General features: G+C 46.6%; 1 protein-coding gene across 3 annotated transcripts in view; it reads right to left on the bottom strand.

The window, feature by feature from the left end:
• LOC121598727 (translation initiation factor IF-2-like) overlaps positions 1 to 23,757 on the bottom strand; it is an 88,211-nt gene that overhangs the window by 59,616 nt on the left and 4,838 nt on the right. Inside the window, exons 1-2 of one of the 3 annotated variants that reach the window (XM_041925959.1) lie at positions 6,160 to 6,516; positions 2,122 to 3,217 (exon numbers count right to left, since the gene is read on the bottom strand). The exons of 1 other annotated variant lie outside the window; for it this stretch is intronic. In XM_041925959.1, the coding sequence (XP_041781893.1) occupies positions 2,122 to 2,123 (2 nt within the window). In that variant the 5' untranslated portion in view covers positions 2,124 to 3,217; positions 6,160 to 6,516. One more of the 3 variants, XM_041925960.1, reaches the window with a different exon arrangement.

The following is a 23,757-nucleotide window of genomic DNA, read 5'->3' on the forward strand; positions in this document are numbered from 1 at the left end:
GAACGCTGGTCACCTTCAATCATACAGGAAAACACATTTGTCCAGCTTCCGGTAGCAAGCCGTTCAATGGTTTGCCCTTTATTCCTTGCCTTTCATCTTTGTGTGCCGTCTCTTATGGGAGCAAAACTCCCGAAAACCTTCTGGAGGCTACGTCAGCAGCAGTAGCAACATCATCTCAACCGATTGTATGGCATCGTATGGTGAAATATTGTAACTTGCTAATAATGCGAAACACAATCTCCCTCCCCGGTTCTGCTTGTACGACCTTTCTAGTGTTTTCGCTCGCTCCTTGACCATCGTTTAACGGTCGTCGCAGTTTCGAACGCGCGCGCGCGCGGAGCGGTGGCGGTAGAGGTTATAATGTCTCGAATAAATCAAATCAATCAATCCCAAACGCTCGCTGGTCGGTCCCGGGGGTTGGCCCGGTAAAGGGGGTTGGAACGGGCAACATACAATACTACACACACTCCACTCCCTCTTTCCTACCCCCGGGAGGTTCGATATGGCACACGCGTCCGAGCGCTGCTGGGGCGTTTGGGACGTTATATTTGACGAGGCGGCCGCCCCACCGAGAGCAGACACACAGAGAGCATAAATTTCATGTCCGTGGCTGTGTGGTTGTTTGTGTTTGAGCCTGCTTACCATGCTACTACCCAATACCACACACCCAAAGGAAACTGAAAAAAAAAACAAACAGAAGGCAAATGGAATCTCAGCGCTGCTGAGGCTGCGGTGATGATGATGATCATCATCAAATAATAATAAAAGCATCTGTCCAATAAAATCCCAATGCAATAAATATGAAGGGCACACACACACACACACACGCCGCAGGATGGCGAGAAGATGACGAAGCACACTGCTGGGGCAAGAATAGCCCACAAATGCCAAAAACGAACCACGAGCGGATGGGCGGCTGGGCGGCTGGCAGTGAAATGGTCATAGACAAATAGACCACCCGGATCGGCTATAGCTGCGCGCGTGTGTGTGTGTGTGTGTGTGGTTGATATAATCGGTGACATTTTCTCGCCTGCGCCACCCCACACTGATGACGGTCGGTGGTTTGAAACAACAATCGGGTGCTTTCTCATTGCAACCACTTAGCGCCGGATGGTATGCCATTTGTAGACGGCAAAACCGAAAACGATCCTGCTGTCCGCTTGTTGTGTTGTGCTCGTTTGCGTTGGGTTGGGGCAGCAATTCGATTAACCCTGAAACGGGCAAACGGCACCAATGGGTAAGGCAGAAACAGCAGTGGAAGGTGCAATTTGTGCAAATTTCGCAAATGTCGTTCGCAGGAATAAAAATGTCTCCCCGCAAAACGGATTTATTCTTAAAGTCGCCCGAAATAGCTCGGGGAGGGGTGGGAAAGATCTAAATAAATTACACATGGTCCGGTGTGCAAATATAGCCTTCAGCTGAAGGTTACAACACCGTCGTTACCATTCCTCGTCACATGACGAATACCATGTTTGAGTGGCTGAGCAATGATTTTATTCGAAACGAATTACAAATTGTATCATATACAGAAAAAGTTATGCAAATGAGCGATTATGTATGTTTTTGAAATTGATAATTGTTCATCAAATTTATGTCACAAGATCCACTTATCTTAATAATTAAAGTGTTCAAAACACATGTCTCATAAATATTAACACAAAAGGCCCTTTAAAATGGCGGTGAAAAGTTCAAATACCAAAGAAGCGTGAACGCGGGTCCAAACTAGACTTCAATACACGATCTTCGTTGTGCGAGATCAACCGCTTGCCACATTCGCTGAGCGACAGCTCCATCCAGCACGGCGTTACAATTCACTTTTACTCTTTGTTTAGCGTCCATGAGCAAATGGTGCAACATTACCTCCAATGCAGCATGACGAATCGGATCGGATCATGCAAAACGTGATCGTATGTATCACAAACGCTCGTTTCTAAGCCAATATGTCACACAACTGGGAAGAATTCCAAAAATGCCACACGCTACCATCAATCCCCGTTTGCGGGTAGAGAGCATTACAGCACACTCTAATGTGTCATTAAGATAAACTTCCATTTAAAGCCCCACACCTATGCTTGCACAGAGGCGGCAGCACCGCATCGAAAAAACCGCGCACATACTTACATCGTATTTATTTGGCCTCATTGTACTTTCTTTCTCGTGGGTTTTGTGTTTGCTTCTTCAATAGTGCAGTACTGGGTGGCGGGGCGCGCAGGTTGCATTCGGCAGGCCGTAGCATAGGACCGCGGGCAAGCAACACACCGTGGCGGAGCGCCTGGTCGACGGCAGGCGGCCGCGATCCTCGCTCGATTGTGAACTGGCGGTGTCGCACCTGCCGCACCACATTGCCGACACACGCGCGCACACACACACACACACAAGGCCGTGGCACGCACGCACGAACGGACGGCCACGGAGACGCACACAGAAACACACGAATGAAGGATTACATTAACACGTGGACGGTTAGCATCTGGGATTGTGTTGTGCTGCCTTCACACTACACACCACAAGACACAGTGGATCCTGTGTCCAACTTAGGAACACATACACACGCGCGCACTCACACACACACACACACACTCGCAGACACATACACAGAGCAAGAGAGAAAGCACTTGGCCACCACAATGACACTCTTTTGCACTCCACAGCTCTCTGCGACTCTCCTCTCCGCTTCGCTGCCTGTTGCTCAAGGCTGGTCGGTTTGGTTCCAACCGACCGTTCAACGGAGCGCCGCCGCGAGGCTCTTCACACGTTTGTTTGCAATTCAAATTCCCCCGTGCGGTCGTACAGGGGAGCTCGGTTTTAAATCGGGTCACCAGGATATGCTGGCCCAAGGACTGGCGTTCCGATGCTTTCACGCTCGGTTGCTTGCATTTGCAATTTTAGCACCGTTTTTCTTCCTTCACAGGCATTCTTCAAAGAAGATGCCTCTCGCTTCTTCTTCACTTGTCGGCACAACCTTGGGCGGTTTGGGTATTTTTAAGGACCACTGTTGCACTCACACAGAAGCTTGCACAATATTATTTACGTTTGTAAACTTCACCTAGAACACTAGAGCACTGTTTTCAGTGCAGAATTTTGTACCGTTTATCTTTAATGTTGGTTCTGCTTTTCAACCGGCAAAATTTTGATTTTTCTTTCTGTTGTTGTTGTTGTTGTTGTTGGTTTTCTCACCTTTCCACTCACTCATTCAGCTGACGTAACACACTATGCGCTGGAAGACGGAAGCATACAAATTCGTGCAGAGTGCGATTTGAAATTAATAATAGAAACCACAAATCGATAAATCAATTGCAGAGTGTTGTATAATTCGGTTCCAGCCCTAGCGAGACGTCCTCCCACCGTACACTACAGGGTACGGACGAAGCCCGAAACGCGATCGCTACATGGGTTTGGGGAAAAACACCCGCCGGAAAACTGTCTGTCTGTAGTTGGTTGGGAGGAGGCTGGAAGGGGACAAAAAGGGCAACAGGAAACCTGTCGGTTCGTAGCCGAAATACCGATTCCAATATTTAGAACACACCGGAACGGGGGCAAAACAAAATACACAACGGAGCAAGAGCGGGGTTACACATGGGTCACACTTACACACGCGAAAGCAACCGTTCCGACACGTGGCATTTGCGTACGACTACAGGTTTGTCCTTTCGGTGTACACAAGTGTGTAGACGGCATTATATAAATCAAGCTCATAACACACACACACACATACACATGCAGAAACGCTCATATGTAGAATCCTTTTTTCCCTGTTTTTCCCTTCCACACGAAAACAAGTTGCTTGTGTTGGACCGAGTTCGGTAGACTTCACCGTTCAAGGATATCCGCGTGCTACGTTCTCCTCTAGCAAAACTCTCTTTAATTTACATCCTTTGCTCTTTCGATTTCCCCTTCGAGGGTTTCTTTTTTCTTTCCTACTAAGACTGAGAGCCCAAGAGAGAGAGAGAGCAAGAGAGAGAGAGAGAGAGAGAGAGAAAGAGAAAGAGAGAGAGAGAGAAAGTATGCAAAAAAATGTAGGGAAAATGCTAATCATATGTGTTCGCAGCTAAACGTAAAAAAGGGGTCATGCCACCACGCGGTTACTACCATTCTATCGGAAATGCCATGTGTGTGTGTGAGTCAGTGTGTATTTGTCCCTTCGTCCTGGCAGGACAAGACGGGACACGACAGACTTGCCAGGCTGCTGGCAGGTTTGCTGAACCCCGCGCGTGTGTCAACGACAGCAGCATCCGGTACCGCGAGGTGAACGAAATCAAACCAACGGGCAACGGCGCATTAAACTATCGGAACATCCCTTTTGCCGAGGACATGGACACACCTGAAAGTATGTGTGTGTGTGCCTGTGCATGTGTGTGTTTGTGCATGTGTGTGTTGTGTAAACTGTCATCGCTTCACATTCCGTTTCCTGCTTTCGTCAACTGTTCATTTTCCCAGCATCCTCGGCGTTGTTTGCACAGTACGAGAGAGAGAGAGTGAGGGGTCACAGCTCGAACGGAGGGAAACAAACAGGATTGTCTCGGTCGTACGATGTCCTGCGGTAGTGTCGTTAGGAGCTTTCCCCTATCGGTTTTTTTTTTGTTTAAAATTATTAAAACACAATTAAGAGAGGAAAAATCAACTCTAATTGAAATCACGTTTTCTTGTAAAACCCCTTTTTACAGATGCTCATTAATGAACATTTTGAAAATCCCATTTAGTGATCCACCAAAAACCGTTAAATATCCAACACAAATGCCACATGAAAAAGTTCACCAGAAAAGATGTGAAACCATTTCCACCCAATTAGCCTGATCGGTTAAGGATATAGCGGCACACCACTACCAGGCACCAGGAGAGATCGTTTAAAAATCGCTTTCAAAAAACGGCTTCCCATCGACGGGGGAGGCCAATCATCATAAAACACGCGTCGTCGTCGCCGCCATCGCCTCGCAAATCGATTTCCAAAAAAAAACACCCCATTCAACGCACTGCAACACGCGGGCAACAAACACTCACAACAGCCGCAGACAGTCACAGACCGAAAAGTGCTTAAAAATGTAGCAAAGCAACAAACAAACTTGCGCGAAATGAGAAAAAAAACAGTGGAAAAGAAAAGTGCCACCAAGCCGCGAAATTCCAGGTAAAAAGTCGAGCAAAATACACGCACACACACACACAAGGATAAACACACACACACATACACTTTTGGGGGGTACGCGTAAGAACATGCGTTTTTTTCTCTCTCATTGGTAGGAGAGCGCGAGGGGGAGCCACTTTCTTCGTCACCGTTCATTCACCGCGACGGTGGCGGCGGTGGTTCGCTCACTTTAAGGGGCTGCTGTGCGTATGTTCTGCTTCTTTCGCTTCCTGTTCCTGCTGCTTGCCAGTTCCCCGCATCACACACGCAGGCAAAAACCGTCAAAAACGCATCGACCCCGCGGGCAAGGTTCGCTAACACGCGGTGCGCACACACATCCTTGCGGAACGCCGTTCGTCTTCTGTCTCGCGAAGGATACAGGATTTGAAGCAACACATACACAAACACACACACGCGCGTACACACACTCGGCTGTCTGTGTTCTGTGCGGCTCTCTTTCGCTGGGGAACGGGGGAAAGAGGTAAGATTTGCCCCCTTTTCTTTTCTTTTCCCGTTTTTTTTTCTTAAGGAAACGTTGGCGTCCTGTCGCACCAGACGAGCCACTTACGCGTTTGGGTGCGTATGTGTCAAAACCTTCTCCAACTGCGGACTCCGTGGTAGACACACTTTTACTGTCTTCCCCACCGTCGATTGCTTTGATGGTTTACTTTTGTTTTCCTGGGGGATTGATTTGGTTTTTGTGGGTTTGAACTTTTGAAGCCTGAAGGATACACACTGTCGGTACGGCGTAATCTGTGCCACACTTTGTCGCACAACACAACTTTGCTTTTAAAAGTGTCCATAAGTTGGTGGGATGAAATTCAAACCGCCTACCCTTCTGTTCACACTTCTACAAAGTCTATTTTCGTGGCACCACACTTGGTTTGGTTTCAAACTTCACGAAAGAGGACCAATGAGACAACCTCAACCTAAGCGCCTAGCTCTTCCCTAGCGCACATCAAACACCCAGCAACACTTGTCGACAATTCTAAACAGCACTAAAAATCAAAAATCACCACAAAACACAGCTTAGAACTCACGTTATTTTTTTTATATATTTCTGCTGGGAATCTTTCCACTGCGAAACGGAAGCGATTGGGGCCGTGCGTCCTTTTTCGAAACAGTTTGCGCGATCGCGAAGTCACAAGTGTCATCTGCCACAAACCAGCGGGACGAACCCAAAGCACGCACACCGTCCGGTCGGAAGATTTGAACGCGATTTAAAACGCACGGCACGGATGTCTGGCCGCACTACCCGCCGGAGATTGTGCTGGCCGCTTCGGTACGCTGGGCTTCGGGCCGAACCGCTCGGTTCAATTGCGGGAGAGGGCAAGCGCGAGACAGAGACAGCGAGCGAGCAAAGGCAAACGCGCACCCGAAGACTGGTGGATGGGACAGAGGTGAGCAACCCCTAAAGGGATTGTGGTAGGGTGTACACAATAATGGCACAACATGCACAGAACGATACATGCCTAGACGCTTGGTTTATAAAGTTAGAATAATAAAATTTCAAATAATTTGAATTAATTTTCTTTTGGTTATATCACAGCACAGATTTATCAACAATGCAAAAACGAAAACAATGTTGCTTAACGAAAAACAATTGTAAAAAATATACATTTTTATGACCCCGCTTGAAATTGCAATAATTAAAATATATCTCTCTTCCTCGGAGTATCGAAGTTCAATCCTACGGTAAAACAAACATAAGAGAATATGTAACTGTTTTCGTAAAATTGAAAAATCTCATTTTTTTATTCAGTTGGGACGGATTTGCCGTATTGCTTAAAGAAAAATCTCATCCAAAGAGGAAGATTAGTAATAAAACAAATCAAGCACTATTTATCCTTCTCCTTCTTCTATGGCACAACAACTGTGGTCGGTCAAGGCCTGCCTATATCACTAGTGGTCTTGGCTTTCAGTGACTTATTGATTTACCAATATCAGGATAGTCCGTTCTACTATTCATTCACCAGGTTTCAAACTCAAATTTTGCTAATATTTGAGAGAGTTGGTGAGAAAATATCATGTGTCAAAATATGTTGGAAATTTTTGAATAGAAGATACTTTTAAAGAATAGAAAAACATGCTTAGATACAATATGTACGAATTCTCAAAAAGGGTAAAATGGTAATCCTTAAAGAATTAAAGAAGCTCTTCAGTAGTGTTGCTATGGTAAAAAGCAAAAACTTTAGTATACAACAGGTTAATGGAAAAAAATGATAATATTTTTTTATGTCATACCTTTCTGGCAACGACGTTGGAGTTGTCATGCGTGTTAAAAACATTGATCTGAAAAACTCAACATTCCAAGCCTGTTGGGTAAAAATCTGTATGCAAATAAATAACGCATCTTAAACAAACCCTTATGCAACGAAGTTGCTCACCCCTGCATATAGAGGGTTGCTTTAGCGTAGCCGTTAGAGTGAAGAGTGTGCACTCCGTACGTATTCCTGCCAATGCATTATCACAAGCGAGATAAATCTAGTGTTGCGTTAGCTTTCCTTCCCTTTCTAACTGCTGCGATGCTGCCCGAAACCCGAACACGAGGCTACCGATGGGGGTTGCCGAGCTTCGTGCCACTTTTACATCCCTCCGTAACAGTGTTGCACAAAAAAGCGCAATTCTGTGGTGATTTTACAATCCCCGTCGTTGATGGGTTGTTTGTTGCAAAATAGAGGAATAATTACACTCTTTGGATTTTGGTAGTATTGTGCAAGCTAAAATCTTTTGAGCTCTGGTAATGCCTTCCTTTTTTGATTAAAAATCCGAATGTAGTCAGAGATTATTGAAAATTTATCAAGCCATTAGCATACATGAAGCCACATTTATTTTGTTTGTACGGAAATAAAACGTTAACACGAAATTATAAGTAGCAAATTCAAATGAAAACAATAACACAGTGCGATAAGCATTCCATGGGAAATGTCACCGACGGGATGATATACTGAACAAAGATCCCCCTTTGACCTTATGATTTCCTTTTGAAATTGTCGAATGTGCAGGCTAAAATGCAACTTGCTTCAAGCACTTCAAGAATTCATCCGTCTCCAGAAAACTCGGACACTCACTGCTGAGCTCAAATCAACAAACCGGTGTTACGGTATGCAAAAAAAATCCTATTAAATTGATGCACCACAACGCCAAAAATTGATTTAGAACGAAGTGAAAGGTTTTTTGATCGGGTAAAAACATGTGTTTTTGTTTCAGCAAATGAATCCAACGAAACAAACAAAAAACATTCCACCAAAATTGTAAATTGCAAAATAGCTTTGATTGAACGGGCTGGCGGCGGCAAACTTTAGCGGCGAGTACAAACATTAAATATTGAACTTTGTTGCCGAAAAAAAAACACACACACACACAAAACAAAAACACAAATAAACAAACCAAGCAAGGCAAACGACATGCTTTTTTGATAGCAAAATGCATCCCGTAATTCCGGCAGGCTAATCAATTAGATTTTACGTTTGCAAATTTCACCCCATCATCCCCACACTACTCCCCCCTATACATCAACAGATCATCAAAAAGATCGGTGCCGAAAAGTAGACAGAAAAAAACACAAATGTACACGCCTCACAAAATGATCGTTTTAAAGTAATGGAATTGGTAAATAATGATTCACAATAAACATTACCCGTCGCATCCGAAACAATTAGTACCGGGCAGCGCTGCCAGCCCGTGTGGCGGCAAATCAAGCCCAGCCCAAAACCGGGGGCCCCACAGCATGATCTCATTCAGCATGACATCCGCTCGCAAATGCCATCCGAAATTGAACAAATCAATGAAATCACGGCCACAGATCGCGCCACCAGTACGAGTACACGAGTCGCTGATGGTAATTCGCACCGGGCGGCCGTGCACGCGGTCATTCATAATTATCGAAATGACGGCATCGAGCGGCCAGTCAAGTGCCACCGCCCGACAGTTAATCTATTTGCCATATCGGCCAGGGGGGGGGGGGGGGTGGTGGCGGTGTCGCCCAAGAATGCCGTGTCGCCCACCAACGACGACGATATGTCCGTGATTCCGACGCAAAAGGATGATGATGATAGCAGTGCTGCCGGTACAGTGGGGTTGCTGTGTGTCTGTTTCCGTTTCAGTTTATTTATTTATCCTTCACGAGATAGTTTATTGCACTATCCACCTACCCCCTGGACCATCTTCCCCCTCCAGTCCCAGTCATCCTGGTGTTTGTGGTGTTGGTTGTCTTTCAATTTTCCAAAAAGGCACCTCGTTGACACTCCGCCGCACATAACCAGATCCAGATCCTTTACCGGACCTGCGGGTGAGACACACAAACACGTACATACATTGCGCTCAGCAGCAAGTAGGTCGCCCCAACGTGGCTCCAGTTACGTGTGTGTGTGCGCGCATATGGGGAGGAAGATGAGGAAGGGCAAACTGTTTGAGAATGTGAAATTTTTCTCGATAAAACTTCAACTACCAACCAGGCCCCAGTACGTCACCACGCAGTGGGCTGTCCGCCAGAAAGTCTGGACGGCAAGCGAACTCGTCTTACTCGTCCGTTCTGCCGCACCTCCCCCGCCCTCTCACACGGCACGACGGCACTCTCCCACACCGCGCGAAGGAGACGGTAGGGCCGAGACATTCTTGGGCGAAATTCATTGAATGGAATTGCATTAGAGAAACGCTCATACATCATAAGCAGTACGCGCGTGTGTGTGTGTGTGTTTGTTGGTGCGTTTATGCGACCAACCAGAGCAACACACGGGTGTGTGTGTGCTTGTTATTTCACTTCACTTTTATATATTTGTACTGTATTTGTTGTGCGAAAGCGGGACTCTCTTGGTGTTTTATTTTTGATTTTTTTTTTTTTGTTTCGTGTGCGGAGTTGAACTTAAGCTCACCCACTATGCCGGTTCGGTGCCAAAAGCGATTCCAGCCCTGGCCCGATGGGGATGACTTTGTTGTGCTGTTGTGCCACACAACAGGAGACGGGGAGACGGCCGGGCAAGTTCTATTGCCCGCAAAGCGTTCTGGTTCACCCGAAGAGAAACAACCAGCCGCTCCGATGGGTTGGAGTAAGGCCTGGAGGAGGGGGGGGGGGGCGGAGAAATATGATGCGACATCAAATTATGCAAAACGAAACGAAAAGGGGCCAGCGTGAACGGGGGGTTTGAAGAAAGAAAGCGCAAACTAAACGTACTACGTAAACGAAATCCCATCGCTGTGTCCGACCGCCCACCCAAACCCAAACGTCCGTCCGGCCACGGTTTGCTGCCGGCTTTCCTTCTTCTCGCGTGTCAATAGCACGCAAGAAAAACAGGATGAAACCGAAAGAGCAAAACGGAACCGTGCCGGGCCGCCTTTGGCGTCATAACCATTTCCCGGATCCGGCCTCCGCCCTCCGCGGTGTACAATGCAATTTCGCCCGTGGTGCCCTGGATTTTACTTCTTCGAGTGCTGCTGCTGTTGTCGCACGTTGTCGCTTTGAGAATACAAAAAAAAAACCCAAACCGCAACACTTCTGCCGAAGTATAATAAACAAATAAACACACATACACACAGGGCGCTCATCCGCTTCAGCTGCCACAGCAGCGCTTTGGCCAGAACTTTGGCCCGCTGCACGTACGGCGGATTCAGCTCGCGCAAACGAACGCGCAAACAGAAGAAACGGGATATTCCCCCAAAGGAATGAGGAGAATTTCACTTTGGTCACAGTGGCTAGGGGTTTTTTTATATATATTTGCAACGTGCTGCTACTGCTGCCCTTTTTGCTGGTGCATCGGTGCAATGTGTGTCCTCAGCGGGAAAACCCCCGCCCAAAAGGGCTTCCTGCGGAGGTGGATGATCTCGCACCGTTTCTCGGCATCAGGGTTGTTTTTCTTCCGCACCTTCCAGGCAATGAAAATAACGAGCCAAACGAGGGAGAGCTCTGCGCGGACGCGAAAGACAAATACGGACAAAAGTCGTAGCCGTGCAGAGAGAGAGAGAGAGAGTCCTCACAAACAGCGCGCGTTGGGTGGTGCACACCCCACGACTTTTCTAGTGCGCTCAAGTGCATGTCAATATGTTTTTTACTTGCGGAACGATCCGTTTCTTACTAACCACCAAAGGACAACAAAAAACTTTATCCTGCTTACAGGAGTGTATTAAAAGATTTTAGTCAATTCTAGGGATTCCAATAGAACTTGTTTCTTTAGTGGGGATTCAAGAAACTGATTTATACTGGACAGTTTTATTTCCTTTTTTGCATTGCCTTATTTTGAAAGGAATGGAATTCCAATAACATTTTATGGTCAGGGCGTACGAGAAACGCCCTTAAAAGCGCTGAAGAAAGTTGGATACAGATAGGACTCGAACCAACGACTTACACTGTAAAGGACCATTCACTTACTCACGGCTCTAGGAGCGTCACCAGCAAATCCGAAGTTTAATGTGCTAATAGTCAAAATGCCAATCAAAAGATTCATCCAGCTCCAACCATTTCCAGTTTGGTAAGATTCATTTGTTTTTTTAATTCATCTGTTGTTTTATATAAACCAGCGTGATGTCACCACCATTCCCCGTACAACCTCACATGATATTTAATCAAAATAAATCATTATTCGACCTACTCCCCCATCGATAAGCCTGCGGCAGTTGCTCGCGATCGACCCCGAACCTTTTGACGTGGCTTAGCATACAGCTCCACAGAATAGCACCATGAATCAAATGCACTCGACGAACTCGCTGCAACAATGTTATTTATTGCATCCAAACACAATCAGCAACGGGGGCCAAGCTGGTTGCACACACACAAAAACCGGCAAGCCACACCAAGGGGTCCGTGGGGTTGGCATCACAATAAAACAATCCATCGTCGCTGTGCCGCGATCGATGCGCTTCACCAATAGCGCTTATGCAGCAGGATGGGCAGGAGGTCAGCAGCAAACGGCCTGTCGAGGCCTTCGCGATTCGCGCACGATCGGTGGATAATTGTACGCATCCGATCCGATCGAGCTTTACCGATGAGTTGCGGAAATATTTACAAGGATTGAAGATGTTTTATTTTTTTAAGTCCTTCAAAGACGAGCAATGTTTCGGGGTTCGGTGTTGAGATAAATAATGCCAAACCATGCAGTGAATGTAAAATCACAAACGTCTTTGCGTCCTTGCCACCGAGGGCACCAACACAGAAGGCAGATCAACACTCACCCAGGTGACGAATTTCGTCATGACAGCGCAATAAGACGCGTTAGAATGCCCGGAAGTGCACATGTCACTTGTCGCTACTGACACTGACAAAGGTAGCCAAGACCGGTAGGGAAAGGGAAATCCCCGAGCCCCTTCCGGAAGGTGATTTTTGGGCCAGTGGAATTTGTTATCACGATCAGCATGCGTGTTGTCATTGCTCGCTGTTAGCTGATGCGACAGTAGGGTTGTGACATGCTCCAATGTTTTTTTGGGTTGAAGACAATTGACCGGCACGCACCTGAATCACCGAAAGTAGAGGTGAAAGTAGCCATGTTTCCCGAAAAAAAAACACGAGCACATTTTACCGATTGATACTACAAAGTAATGTTATTACAACATCTGATAACGTACCGGTCGAGTGGAAGGCGAGTGGAAGTTTTGAATGCGGCACTAAAGATAACGCGCCTTGAAATCATAGAACCTCTTTCCCAGAAAAGGGAGATAAATGTCTTAAAATTTAAGAGCTCTATAAAATCACACAACTTCTAGGAACTTGATCATTGAACGATGTTGGACTGAAGGCAACAAAACTATCGCATGTTTGGGGCTCATCGGGAGTACGAGGACGGCAGATAAAGCAATTATGAGCGATTCATTTCTTTGCCTACCGCATCTCCCAATACTGTGTTGGTTTATTTACGATTTATTTCTGTCTTATTCTGTAAAACTTGTAAAAAAAATCGTTCCTATGTCCTTGAGAATTCCTCCAACTCCGCAGAATATGCGATTCACTGTCGGGAATTTCGCGCGATCGCCAAAGGTCGACTCCGAAAACATTTTTTTTGTTATTTTCCATTTCATGAGCAATGTAATCAAAACATCTGATGATGGGTGATAATGGGCAGTGATACACAGACACGCCAGTTACCTCACCGCGATGAGCTAAGCCACCCAATTGCCGCCAATAAAAAGCCGGTTCAAATCGAAATTAAACCCACACCAACTTGGTTCCTCATCCTGATTGCCCAACCTTTGCAAGATTTCGTGCGCATTGTTGCATATTATCGGACAACTGGGATGGCTTGGGGATGACTTTACAAGGCACCATCTCCCGTGTCTGTGTAGTCCGTAGGTCCAAGCACAGCACAGCAGACGGCAGCGCAATACTGGCCAGAATCGTGCGAAAACAAATGAAGAGCAAATAAATGGGGCAACCCATCCAGATGCTTGCAGCATGATTCACGCATTTTAAAAGTGCACCAGCAAGCAAACCACCCATTATCGGGAGGGCGGGGACTCTCTTGTCGCACCAAGCTAAGGGTTCACTGCGCACACCGTCTCTGTTTGTGTGTCTCTGTACTGCTGAGTGTCTGCGTTATTGTGCAGGGCAGTTGAAGTGTCAAAGCCGCAAGCCCGCAAAGGGACACAGTGGACAGCAGGAGGATAAGGGAACGCAGCGGTGACGACTCGGTGCAACAGATGCAGGGCGCGCGATAAGCGAAGAATGCGGAAATTAATTGAAACAAACTCGGTGTATCGGATTGGACTGGACTACTGGAGCAGTTTTTGCCGGGCGGACGGGGTTTCGCATTTTCGCAGTTACGTTTTTAGCAGAAGCCATCGCTATTATCCCCACTTTCAAATAACGCCTTAAAAGGTAAAGGATCATTTTGAATTTGAATGATTTAAGCAGCAAGATGTATGATGTTTATCATTTAATTTAACGTTCGATTAACTCTGCACAACAGCCGACGAATGGCCCCTTCACTTCCATTCACGATCAATGGAGATGATCCTCACGATCGTCAACGCTTTCCCATTCACTCCCCGTTGCGCACCACTTTTTTTGTGTCTTGGAGTTGGACAACTCTATTGACCTAACCACAACAACGGCCAAATAAAAAGCGAGTCTTGCCTTTTTGTTGGCGCCTTGCATACCGGTTTCCGTGTCCAAACGGGACGCGGGGGATCCATCGGGATGGAGGCGCGCGAGCGCGCCCGAAACACCGTGCACGGACCTTATCGCTTACACACAAAAACCTCTCTCTCTCTCTCTCTCGCGGTATCTTCACACCCCTTGCCATGGTGCCCGGGCACGATAAGATTAAGTTATATCAACGCCATCGATGGGTGCTGCTGGCGCTTGGTAGGTCGAGTAGCGTCTCCAACGAAACCATCGAGCGACACACACACACAACCCATTTCCAATACAATCAATGTGTATGCGGGGGTGGTGGGCGCCTCCAAGAACGGGCGTTGGGTTTCTCGGGTCGCGAAAAAAAAAAGAAGTTTCGTTCGGTGTTATCTTGGTTGTTTTTCTTTTCCTTTCGATAGGGGCATTTTTGTTGTTATTGCCGTTTGCCTGCAACCTTGTATCGGGGAAGACACACGCAACGAAGACATCCCGACAGACGCGGGCGGGTCCACCAGCTGCAGGGGGAAAAAGTCCCCTTAAAACACATTTATCCTTCAAAGTGATCTTTTTTTTTTTCGTTCCGTTGGTTTGGTTCCTCATGTCGCTCTCGAAAGCTCAGCCTTTTTTGTGTGTGGTTACAATCGCCCTACCTCCTCCCTATACGTTGTGCTTGTAGAGAGGGGGGAGGGGCAGGCAAGGGCTCAAGACAGCACGGTGTGTGTGTGTGCGTTGCGAGACGCCCGCGGAAATGAAATATTAATCGAGCCGGCGCGCCACGAAGGTGGTGGGTGTCAAATTTTGAAACTAATGTTTATTGATTACACACCTCTCCAACTCCCCTTGGGGTGGAGGGGTCCGTACCAACCTCTTCTTCAACACTTTGGCATCGATATCATAATTGGTGTGTGTGTGTGTGTGTGTGTGTGTAGATAGGATACGCGTATACGTTACCGGGAAAGATATCCACCGGAGTAAGAAGACGCCGACGGCAACGTGCGCGTCTCACACGCCAGACGCAACGCGTACGAAGCAAAAGTTGACAACTATAAATCGAAGCATGCCTTGGCGCCCCTTTTTTTACACTCCCAGGGCCCTGAGGTTTGGTAGGATTCTGATGAGAAGAGGGTAGGGTATACAATTCTTCCTCTCCTCCCAAAAAAAGCCGGAGTTAAAATGTGGGGCGCTACCAGCCGTACCACCACGGTGAGGTTCGTCGTTTGACGTCGAAAGCCTCCCCCATCACGATCATGCCTTTCCGATATGACTGCGGTGGTGTAAATGTCAGCGTGTCTTCCTCTTGGCTGGTGGGTTTCCCCCCCCCCCCTCCCCCCCTCTGGCTCTACGAACTTTGTGTGCAATTCATTGTCACATTAAAAAACGATTAAATGCGATGCGTGTTCGCTTCTTGTTGTGAGCGTTCGATGTTTTTGGGAGGAGTTTCTTCTTGCACTCTTTTTTTTTTTTTTTGTAAGCGTCTATTGTTTCTTTGTTACCGACTGGGGCATGTTTCAGCACGTTTGGTGGCCCTTTGAAGAACTTTTGCTTTCGGCCGTATTCGGAATTTAGGTCATCGGGAATAGCTAGTTCCACGTTCCAAGACGGTTCCGTATTGCGAGAGAATGGCCATACTGACACACTTGAAAAAGTTCCTTGAGCTCAACCGAGGGTGTAAAGTAGAACTTCAGAACCGAATAAATGAAACATAACACTTACCTCATTCCGGGCCACTCAAAAGTTTGTCGTTGTTTTGTGGAGGGGAGAGAGACAAAACAAATACACTTTGTTAGCTCGTTTTTGTTGTTGTAATAAGCAAACTATAAGCAAAGCACGAGTAACTACTACCACCAAATCCCATCACCTCGACCCGAGCACACGGTACAACGTTTTGCGACACTTACCCAACGGCAGCCATTTTGCTTCTACTAACCTCAGCGCTTGTGGCTCGACCAGTCAGCGATTCGCGCCCGATCGTGCGGCCATATTTCAACGCGCTGTTTTGGATTCTTGCTCATGTCCGCTCAGTTCCCGCAGGGCAGCACCTCGTGGACAGCACCAACCAATCAACACCAGATAGCGAATCTTCTAAACAAACAACAACAGCTTGATGGTGTTCCCAGGTGCACGGAGATCCACGTGTTTCCGTGCGGTACGTGTCCTGTGGGAAAACGTCGCGAAACTATCAACAAGAGCGCTATCACACAGCAGAACTACTGCGCATTCAAACTGGAGCCAGATAAACGCAAACACCGGAAATACTGGAGTTACGGAACCTTAAACAGTCAGTGTGAAGTTTTTCGGGCGCTCCGAAGTGAGCTACTGCATCTTCCGAATAACTTCATCAAAACAACCCACTGGATAAGCGTTTTTGCCTTCAAAATGTCCACCAATGTCCTCCGTGTGATCCATACGTTAACTCTCATTCCAGGAGCCTCCTTTTCTTTGTCTGTGTGTGAGTGTGTTTCATCTAACCAACGAATGGCCAAGCGACGAACGCTCGGTGCTTCAAGTATCGCCATTGACACCTGCCGCCGCCATCAAGACGCGCTATTCCGTGCGATATCCGCGTGCGGTGGCGCCAGCAACCTCGGATTCTCGCGCGCCCCATTCCTAAGGATGTGTGTTATTTATTGTTCTTCACACCCCCACTCTCTATACCCCCCCCCACCCCCCACCCCCCACGGAGTACGTACGTGTGACAAAGCGAAGGTGTGAACCGGTGTGATGGCAAACTTTTCAAACGATCACCTCCGGGACGGGTGTTCGGACGGGTTGTGTTTTGCACAGGGTTGTGCCGCAGGCCCTCCGAGCCCCACACACTGGGCTGACACTGTGTTGACACAAAACCATCGAATGGTAAACAGTGGGCACAGGAACAACCTGTCCGAAGCAGGGGTGGGGGGGGTTGCTTCTCTCGACCTGCTAGTGTCCGTGGCGGGTCCGTTACCTCGTTAATCAAGTGAAGAATTTTTGTGTGTCAGAGGGCCACCTTCCGAAGCGCTGCAGTGGGTGGAAGAGACCAAAAACAAGTGAGCCTTCGGCGGGCTTATCAATATTAATAGAATTTTTGTGCAAAATCATGTCTCTTTGTTTACTACTCACTCTGTTCGCTAGTTAAATACGGCGAAAACCTTGGTGCCACCATGTTCATAAACTTTGCCGCGAGGGCAACATCGTAACAACACACACACACGCGCGCATTAACAGTAACCACTGTAGTGCGGACCACCACCAGTCGGACCCTAGGCGAAAGGAATCTTCAGGGCAAACATTTACCCCCCCCCCCCCGCCATCCCCTCTCCCGAGAGTATCCCTACACGATCGGGCGAGTTGCTGCTGGCACATTCTTCGCTGCTCCCTGATTGATTGGGTCAACCCGCTGTTGGTGCTGGTGTGTGGAAAGGAATGCTTAACGAAACACACAGAAACACAAAATAAACAGCCCGAGTTCCTCCCTGCAAGCACAGGTGACATTTCAAAATGCCGGCAACCGGTGCCTTCAAAAAGCGAAATGCCAATTGTGTGCCCGCCCAATTTCCATACATTCCATCATCATCTTCCAACAGGCCGGGTGCCGACAAAAAAAGATTCTGATAAACCGTTCCGTTTAACCTGTTGCTGTGTTGGCGCGGCACAGCCAAATGTGTCCCAAGGCACGGAAATTAGATAAAATGTGTTATGAAGCCGCCGATTCATTCATCAACACTCTACATCAACTGAGCTGCCGAGTCCGCAACTCTCAACGAAACTGATCTGTTATGCAAGGAGAAGGGCCATTAACTTCAGATTTAATGACACCTAATTTATGCTCCCCCTTGTGTAGCCCTAAACGAACGGAAGACACGGGAGAAGTTTGGCAAAAATAAAAAGTATAAAAAATACGTCTTCGATAACCGCCTATCTTATCTGCGATCCAATCAGGATTACTTATTTTCTACGTAATGATCGCGTGGCTCGCCACGTCTTGAAAGTCTTTACTTCGTCGTTTTTTTTTTCGTTCTCTTTCCCACTCAAACGCACATGCGGTTCAGGTGTGAGTGGGAGAGGGTGGAAATTTATCAGGGAACAGGGCAATAAGCAATGGGTTAAGCTCTACACGTTAATGAGCTGTCTGTACCGTTGGTTAAAAGGGAGCTTGAAAAACTGACAAGCTCTTTACGCACAAAAAACCAACAAAACCCAACCAACAGCAGAAAAAAAAACACAAACACACTCCCACTTTCAGCCCTCGCAAAAAAAAGAGGAAGACATTAAATAAATCCGTGCCAAATTATCAAATAAAGAAATTTGTCTCGGTCTAATGTGCCAAACAAATGGATGAAGATCTCGTGGAGCGGTGCACATCGCTCCAGAGCAAAAACTTTAATAAGTGCACGCGTGGCCTGCTATGATCAAAGCGCATCGTACCGACAAGTCATCGATCCACTTCCAAAACGTTATGTTTTGACATGCTTTGTGAAGCTGCGGCCACATCCCCCCCCTTTAAATCACAACAAACTTGCCAAAACTGTCATTAGATTAATGCAAAGCTTCCCAATAACAATTAAACCGAATCGTTCGCTCGATCATTCGTTCGTTCGTTTCTGGTTCAGCAGCACACCGGGGCACAACAACAACAACAAAAAACCTGCCCCCGCAAAGCAGATACTTTCGTCCCATTAAACAACCACGGCCCTCATCAATTAGCATCGGTAATCGGCAAATTGTTTTTGGTCTCCCGCCTTTGCGGGTTTTTTTGTTTTGCCTGTGCGATGAACTTGCCGCATTTTGCATGCAGTAACGGTTTGCCAAAAGGAAACGCACACACGGTTCGGTTTTTGGATTGAAGCAACGACAAAAAAACAGCCCCTACAAAACGCTTCCTCCTGCTCATTCATGCGTTGATAGGCGCGTTCGTTTGCAGCTTCCGCGCGGGTACCGTGTTTCTTATCGGAAGTTTATGCATAGTCATTATGATTAGAAGCGTCGCAAAGCTGCAGTAACGCGTTTAGATTAAGTGGTGCCGGCAAAACGGTGTGGTCCAGACCTCTATCACGGGGCTAGGAACTAAACGCGCTGGCTGAGATGGAGATGAACGATGTGTGCGATGGGTGTGATTGACACTTTTTTTGGTTTTTTCCTCTCATTTTGATATCAATCGGTGCGTGATCGTGTGCCATTTTGCAATGAATTTTTGCCCAAATGTTCAAATGATTGTATTCCACTTAGCTCTAATCGAAGATTTGCCACAAACATGATGTTGATAGGCATGACGAAATCATACGACTTCATTCAAATGGTGGCCAAGTCGGGACGTCCCGATAGTCTATCGGATAGACGCAACGGCACCAACGAGGCAAGGTCTCTTCGCTACATGAGCTTTGATTGTATTGTCTAATACTGGTCATTGCGTCATAAAAAGAAGGAAACAGACAGACTTTTGTATAAAATCATACAATCGATTTCGGGAATTCACAACATTTGAATACAACAGACCTTAATACCATAGAAGCAATTATAGGCAGCATTGGGAATTGGATAAACTTGAACATTCTACAAACTTGAATCACCAAATCATGTTTTGTCTTGCATGTATACACAAACTACGAAAGAGTTGAGCTGAAGTAGAGTGACATTGTATGATCAAGATCAAGTGAAAGATGTGATTATCAGTCTCCAAAGTGTACTGTAGTCGTATTTAAGCTCCTGTACAAGGCGAATGTTTTCCAAAAGACTCCTGCTGCTCGCAGGAACCTCAAAACAACGACAACCAACTCCTTCAGCGGTAGCCTTGAACCTCATTAGAAGTTTATAATTTCTTTCCTAGTCCTGCTGTCCATCCCTCCTTCCTATCTGCCGAGCTCCAATACAAAGAAAGACACACACAAAAAAACCTCAAATTCCAAAGCAACCCACAAAAAACACAACGACAAACAGCTTGAGGCATCTCTGTTACATGGTACTGCCAATCTGCCACCGAAGACGTTCCCGGGGCCAATATCAATTGAGTGCAACAAGGAACCCCAAAACGATGGCCGGAAAATACAGATACACATAAAGAATGACCAAAAACCCGATGACACTGGGCCCGTTTCTTCCCTTAAGCAGGTGCCAAGAGGTTTTAGGCTTGTTACGCCGTGTACCTTCATTAGAGCGCATGCTTTTGTTCGTAATAAAGTTCACATTTTACAAGTACCGCGGGCAAAAATCGCAAACCGCAGACAGGACCACAGCGTCTTCGTACAGAAAGGCGCCTTCCAACCACTCTCCCCGGGCTCTCGATCACATGATCGCATAATTGAATTAAGCTCGTGTCCTATGGCGGTACACCTTGTTAGGCCTGCAAGCGGGTGAGGCAAGCGTCTCTGATTTGCATGTAAAGCTCTCTCTCCCTCTCTCTCTCTCTCTCTCTCTCTCTCTCTCTCTCTCTCTCTCTCTTGCACCTCTACCAAGAAGGGAGTAAAAAGAGGTGAACGAGAAGGGAGCGATTTTATTCAGTATTTATGCACCCCAAAATTCAACACCCCAGGGGATTTGGCAGCACAGGAGGAGAACACAGCAACAGCAACAACAACGAAAAAAACTCGAGCCTGCACCACAGATAATCGCAAAAAGGCGCGAGGCGTGGCCCATTAAATTTCAATTTCATGGTCCCCGTGAAGGATCGGAAGCTGGTGCAGGTTCTTTTTTTGTGCGTGCTGTGCTGTTAGAACCACTGCTAAAGAGGCGGTTGGTTTAGCGTCAAAACAAATGTTTTCCTTAATCGAGAGACGACGATCGGAGCGGTTTTGGCATCCCCGTTTTTGAGCCATGAAATTATTGGCCTGTAAACGGTGTATGCAAATGGAAGTTAATACACAGGAAGGTTGCAGACATGAAGCAAAGAAGGTATATTAAATCGTCAAGCATTGCAACGCGATCGCGCGTGTACCTCAACAAGACTTTTGGGCTTATTTTCAAGGGCAGTTTTAAGCTCCTATTTAGCACGAAGCTTCGATGTAAAACCGAGACAAATTTCCGGCCTATAAAACGGTTCGCTTAATCTCTCTCGTTAGTGCCATAAATCACGGGTTAAAATCCGGTTCAAATCGCGACCCATCCCTCCACCCATAAAAAAGAAACCCCTTGGTGGTATAATTCCATGCGCCAACAGATCAAGATGGAATTCCAGACCTGTCAGCGCCCAGGAATGTCAGCTCGGTATGTTGATAATCGGCCCGCCACCGATAATCCCGTATCGCGCGCAGCTGCTCGATGGAATCCTTTTCACCTCACCTCCTCACCTCGGTGGCCATCCTTATCACGGCGTGGCCAAGCCCTGCGGCAAAGATGCGCAAAACAATAGTATTGTGTATTGTGTTGCACTGTATGCTGGAGTTGTCTTCATACGTCTCACCGGGCCACCGATCATCCGATCCGTCCTCCAATATTACTAATCAATCATTTATTGATCCCGTCCACCTACTGAAGGGGGAGGGGGGAGGGGACTTGCAGATAGCACATATCAGAGCAGTGGCCAGTGATGGTTGGACCTGTCAGAAAAGCCCAACGACCCGATTGTAAATCAAAGAAATAGCGAGAAAGTGAGAGCGCAGAAAGATAAACAAATAAAGCACCTGGGGCGGGCAAGCAGGATGTAACCTGCGGGCATGTTTCGCTTCATGTGCATGGCACTATCCCGACCGACCCGTGTGGTGCCAGGATTAGTTACAATCCCCACAGGTGGGTGACACATCGGGTACGGGAATATGTTTGCCCACCAACCAGCAGAAAGCGGAAGCAAACAAATTCCACCGAACGAAATACAAATACACGGCCCCGGACGTGTGAGGGAGCGATATGGAAGGGGTGCCGCCACAACATATGCAGCGCAAGAGAGAGAGCGAGAGGGAGAGAGAGAGAGAGGGAGAGAAAGAGAGCGCCCAACAACCGCAACATTCCAGCACTCCGCAGCACGTTTATGTGTGTGATCAGTATGATTGGCAATCTTTGATAAGATTTTTATGGTTCGTCCAGGCTCTCCAAATATAGACCACCAGACCTGGCGAGCTTGACAAGGGGTCGCAAAGAGTCACCGGGGAGTTTGGAAGACGGGAAGGGTAGAGTTTCATTCATGGACTGATCGAATGACTATTTGTTTCTGTTGTTGTTGGGGTTTTTTTGTGTTATTGATTTTTTGCTCTGCTATGTCGGGTGTTTTTTTACCCTGTTTTGTTGCAATTTCAATCCATGGTGGTGTTTTGGATAGAAGTTTATTGCACGCCAGGTTTTATCGGCTGTATTTGGCTTGGCTCCGATCGCTCTTACGACTCGGCGTGGGTTTCCGAGCATGGCAGCATTAGAGGAAGACGCCATTTAGAAGGTGATAATTACCTTGCCGCAATAAAAACGCCACATGCACCGCCGCTTCTTATCGGGATGTGTTGGTGTGGAAGTCTGTGTGTGTTTTTTTAGGCGGAAGAAGGCTTGGTTTTTGGACAATTCAACACAAATGCGAACCGGGCAGGATTCAAGACTTAAAGTTGGTTTTAAACATTCACTTTGATAAACGGCACAGGTGCTGGAAGTGTTATTGCTGTGGAAACATTACATCACCAAAAGGATATTTATCGTATCCAATTTAATACTTAATTAACACTCATTATTTCATTAATAACGATCAAAGCTCGCAGCTGTCCCAGGTAAATATAATGATCCTAATGATACGTGTTTCTTTATGACATTTTTCTCCGGGAAACAGAGCGAAACGTGATCATTTGATATCAATACGCTGTGACAGGTCGATTCAGTAATCAGATGTGCATACTTTCTACATTTCATAAGACTCCAACAAGATAAGAAACATCTCCAGTAGGACGTGATCAAACTCTTAATTGATTGACTGACATTGTGCCTGCTAGTGTACGATCAATCCAGGGAGGTCTTATGAAGATACTACTGATTTGATGAAGTGTACCAGACATACAGGCTGTCATATAGATCAATGATCCCCAAGCTCTTGCGATCTAGCTCTACGTTTCAGGTATCACTGGGTGGCAATCAAACTTAAGTTACCAACTTAAATCCGCTTTTTCCGTGTTAATGACTTTAAATCCTACAGCATTCGTCATGTTCTGCAGGATCTGAAGTATGTTCGCGATTAGTGATAGATATCCGTGGATCAAGTTCTTCTTCAAAGTTGCATAGATTATGAACTATCTGATGCTAGCCATCGCAAATATCCCACTAATTCGCATTGGGTATGAGATCTGGACTTTGGAAAGGCTTAAAAACGGAAAGAATGCCATATTGGAGAGCTTGCTTTAAATCTTCCGAGTTAGTCTTCAAAGCCGCGAGATTTTTACACAAAATGAAGATACCTGTAGACATTGTTATTATTCTAAATTTAGATAAGACATGGTTCAGTAGTTGTACTCATGGTTGGTTAGCATGGTACATGGTTGTAGTCGTCTGGGTAACTTGAGATATATGAACGACCTAATGGTCTACAGGTAGACCAAAACGGATAATTAAGCAATTGGGGGACTCTTAAGACGACGAACGATCTTTCAAAACTGGACATAATAGAATTCCTACGCTCACTAAGAACAATTAAACAGATTAG

This window comes from Anopheles merus, chromosome 3L, assembly GCF_017562075.2.
Source record: "Anopheles merus strain MAF chromosome 3L, AmerM5.1, whole genome shotgun sequence".
Classification (NCBI taxonomy): Eukaryota; Metazoa; Arthropoda; class Insecta; order Diptera; family Culicidae; genus Anopheles; species Anopheles merus.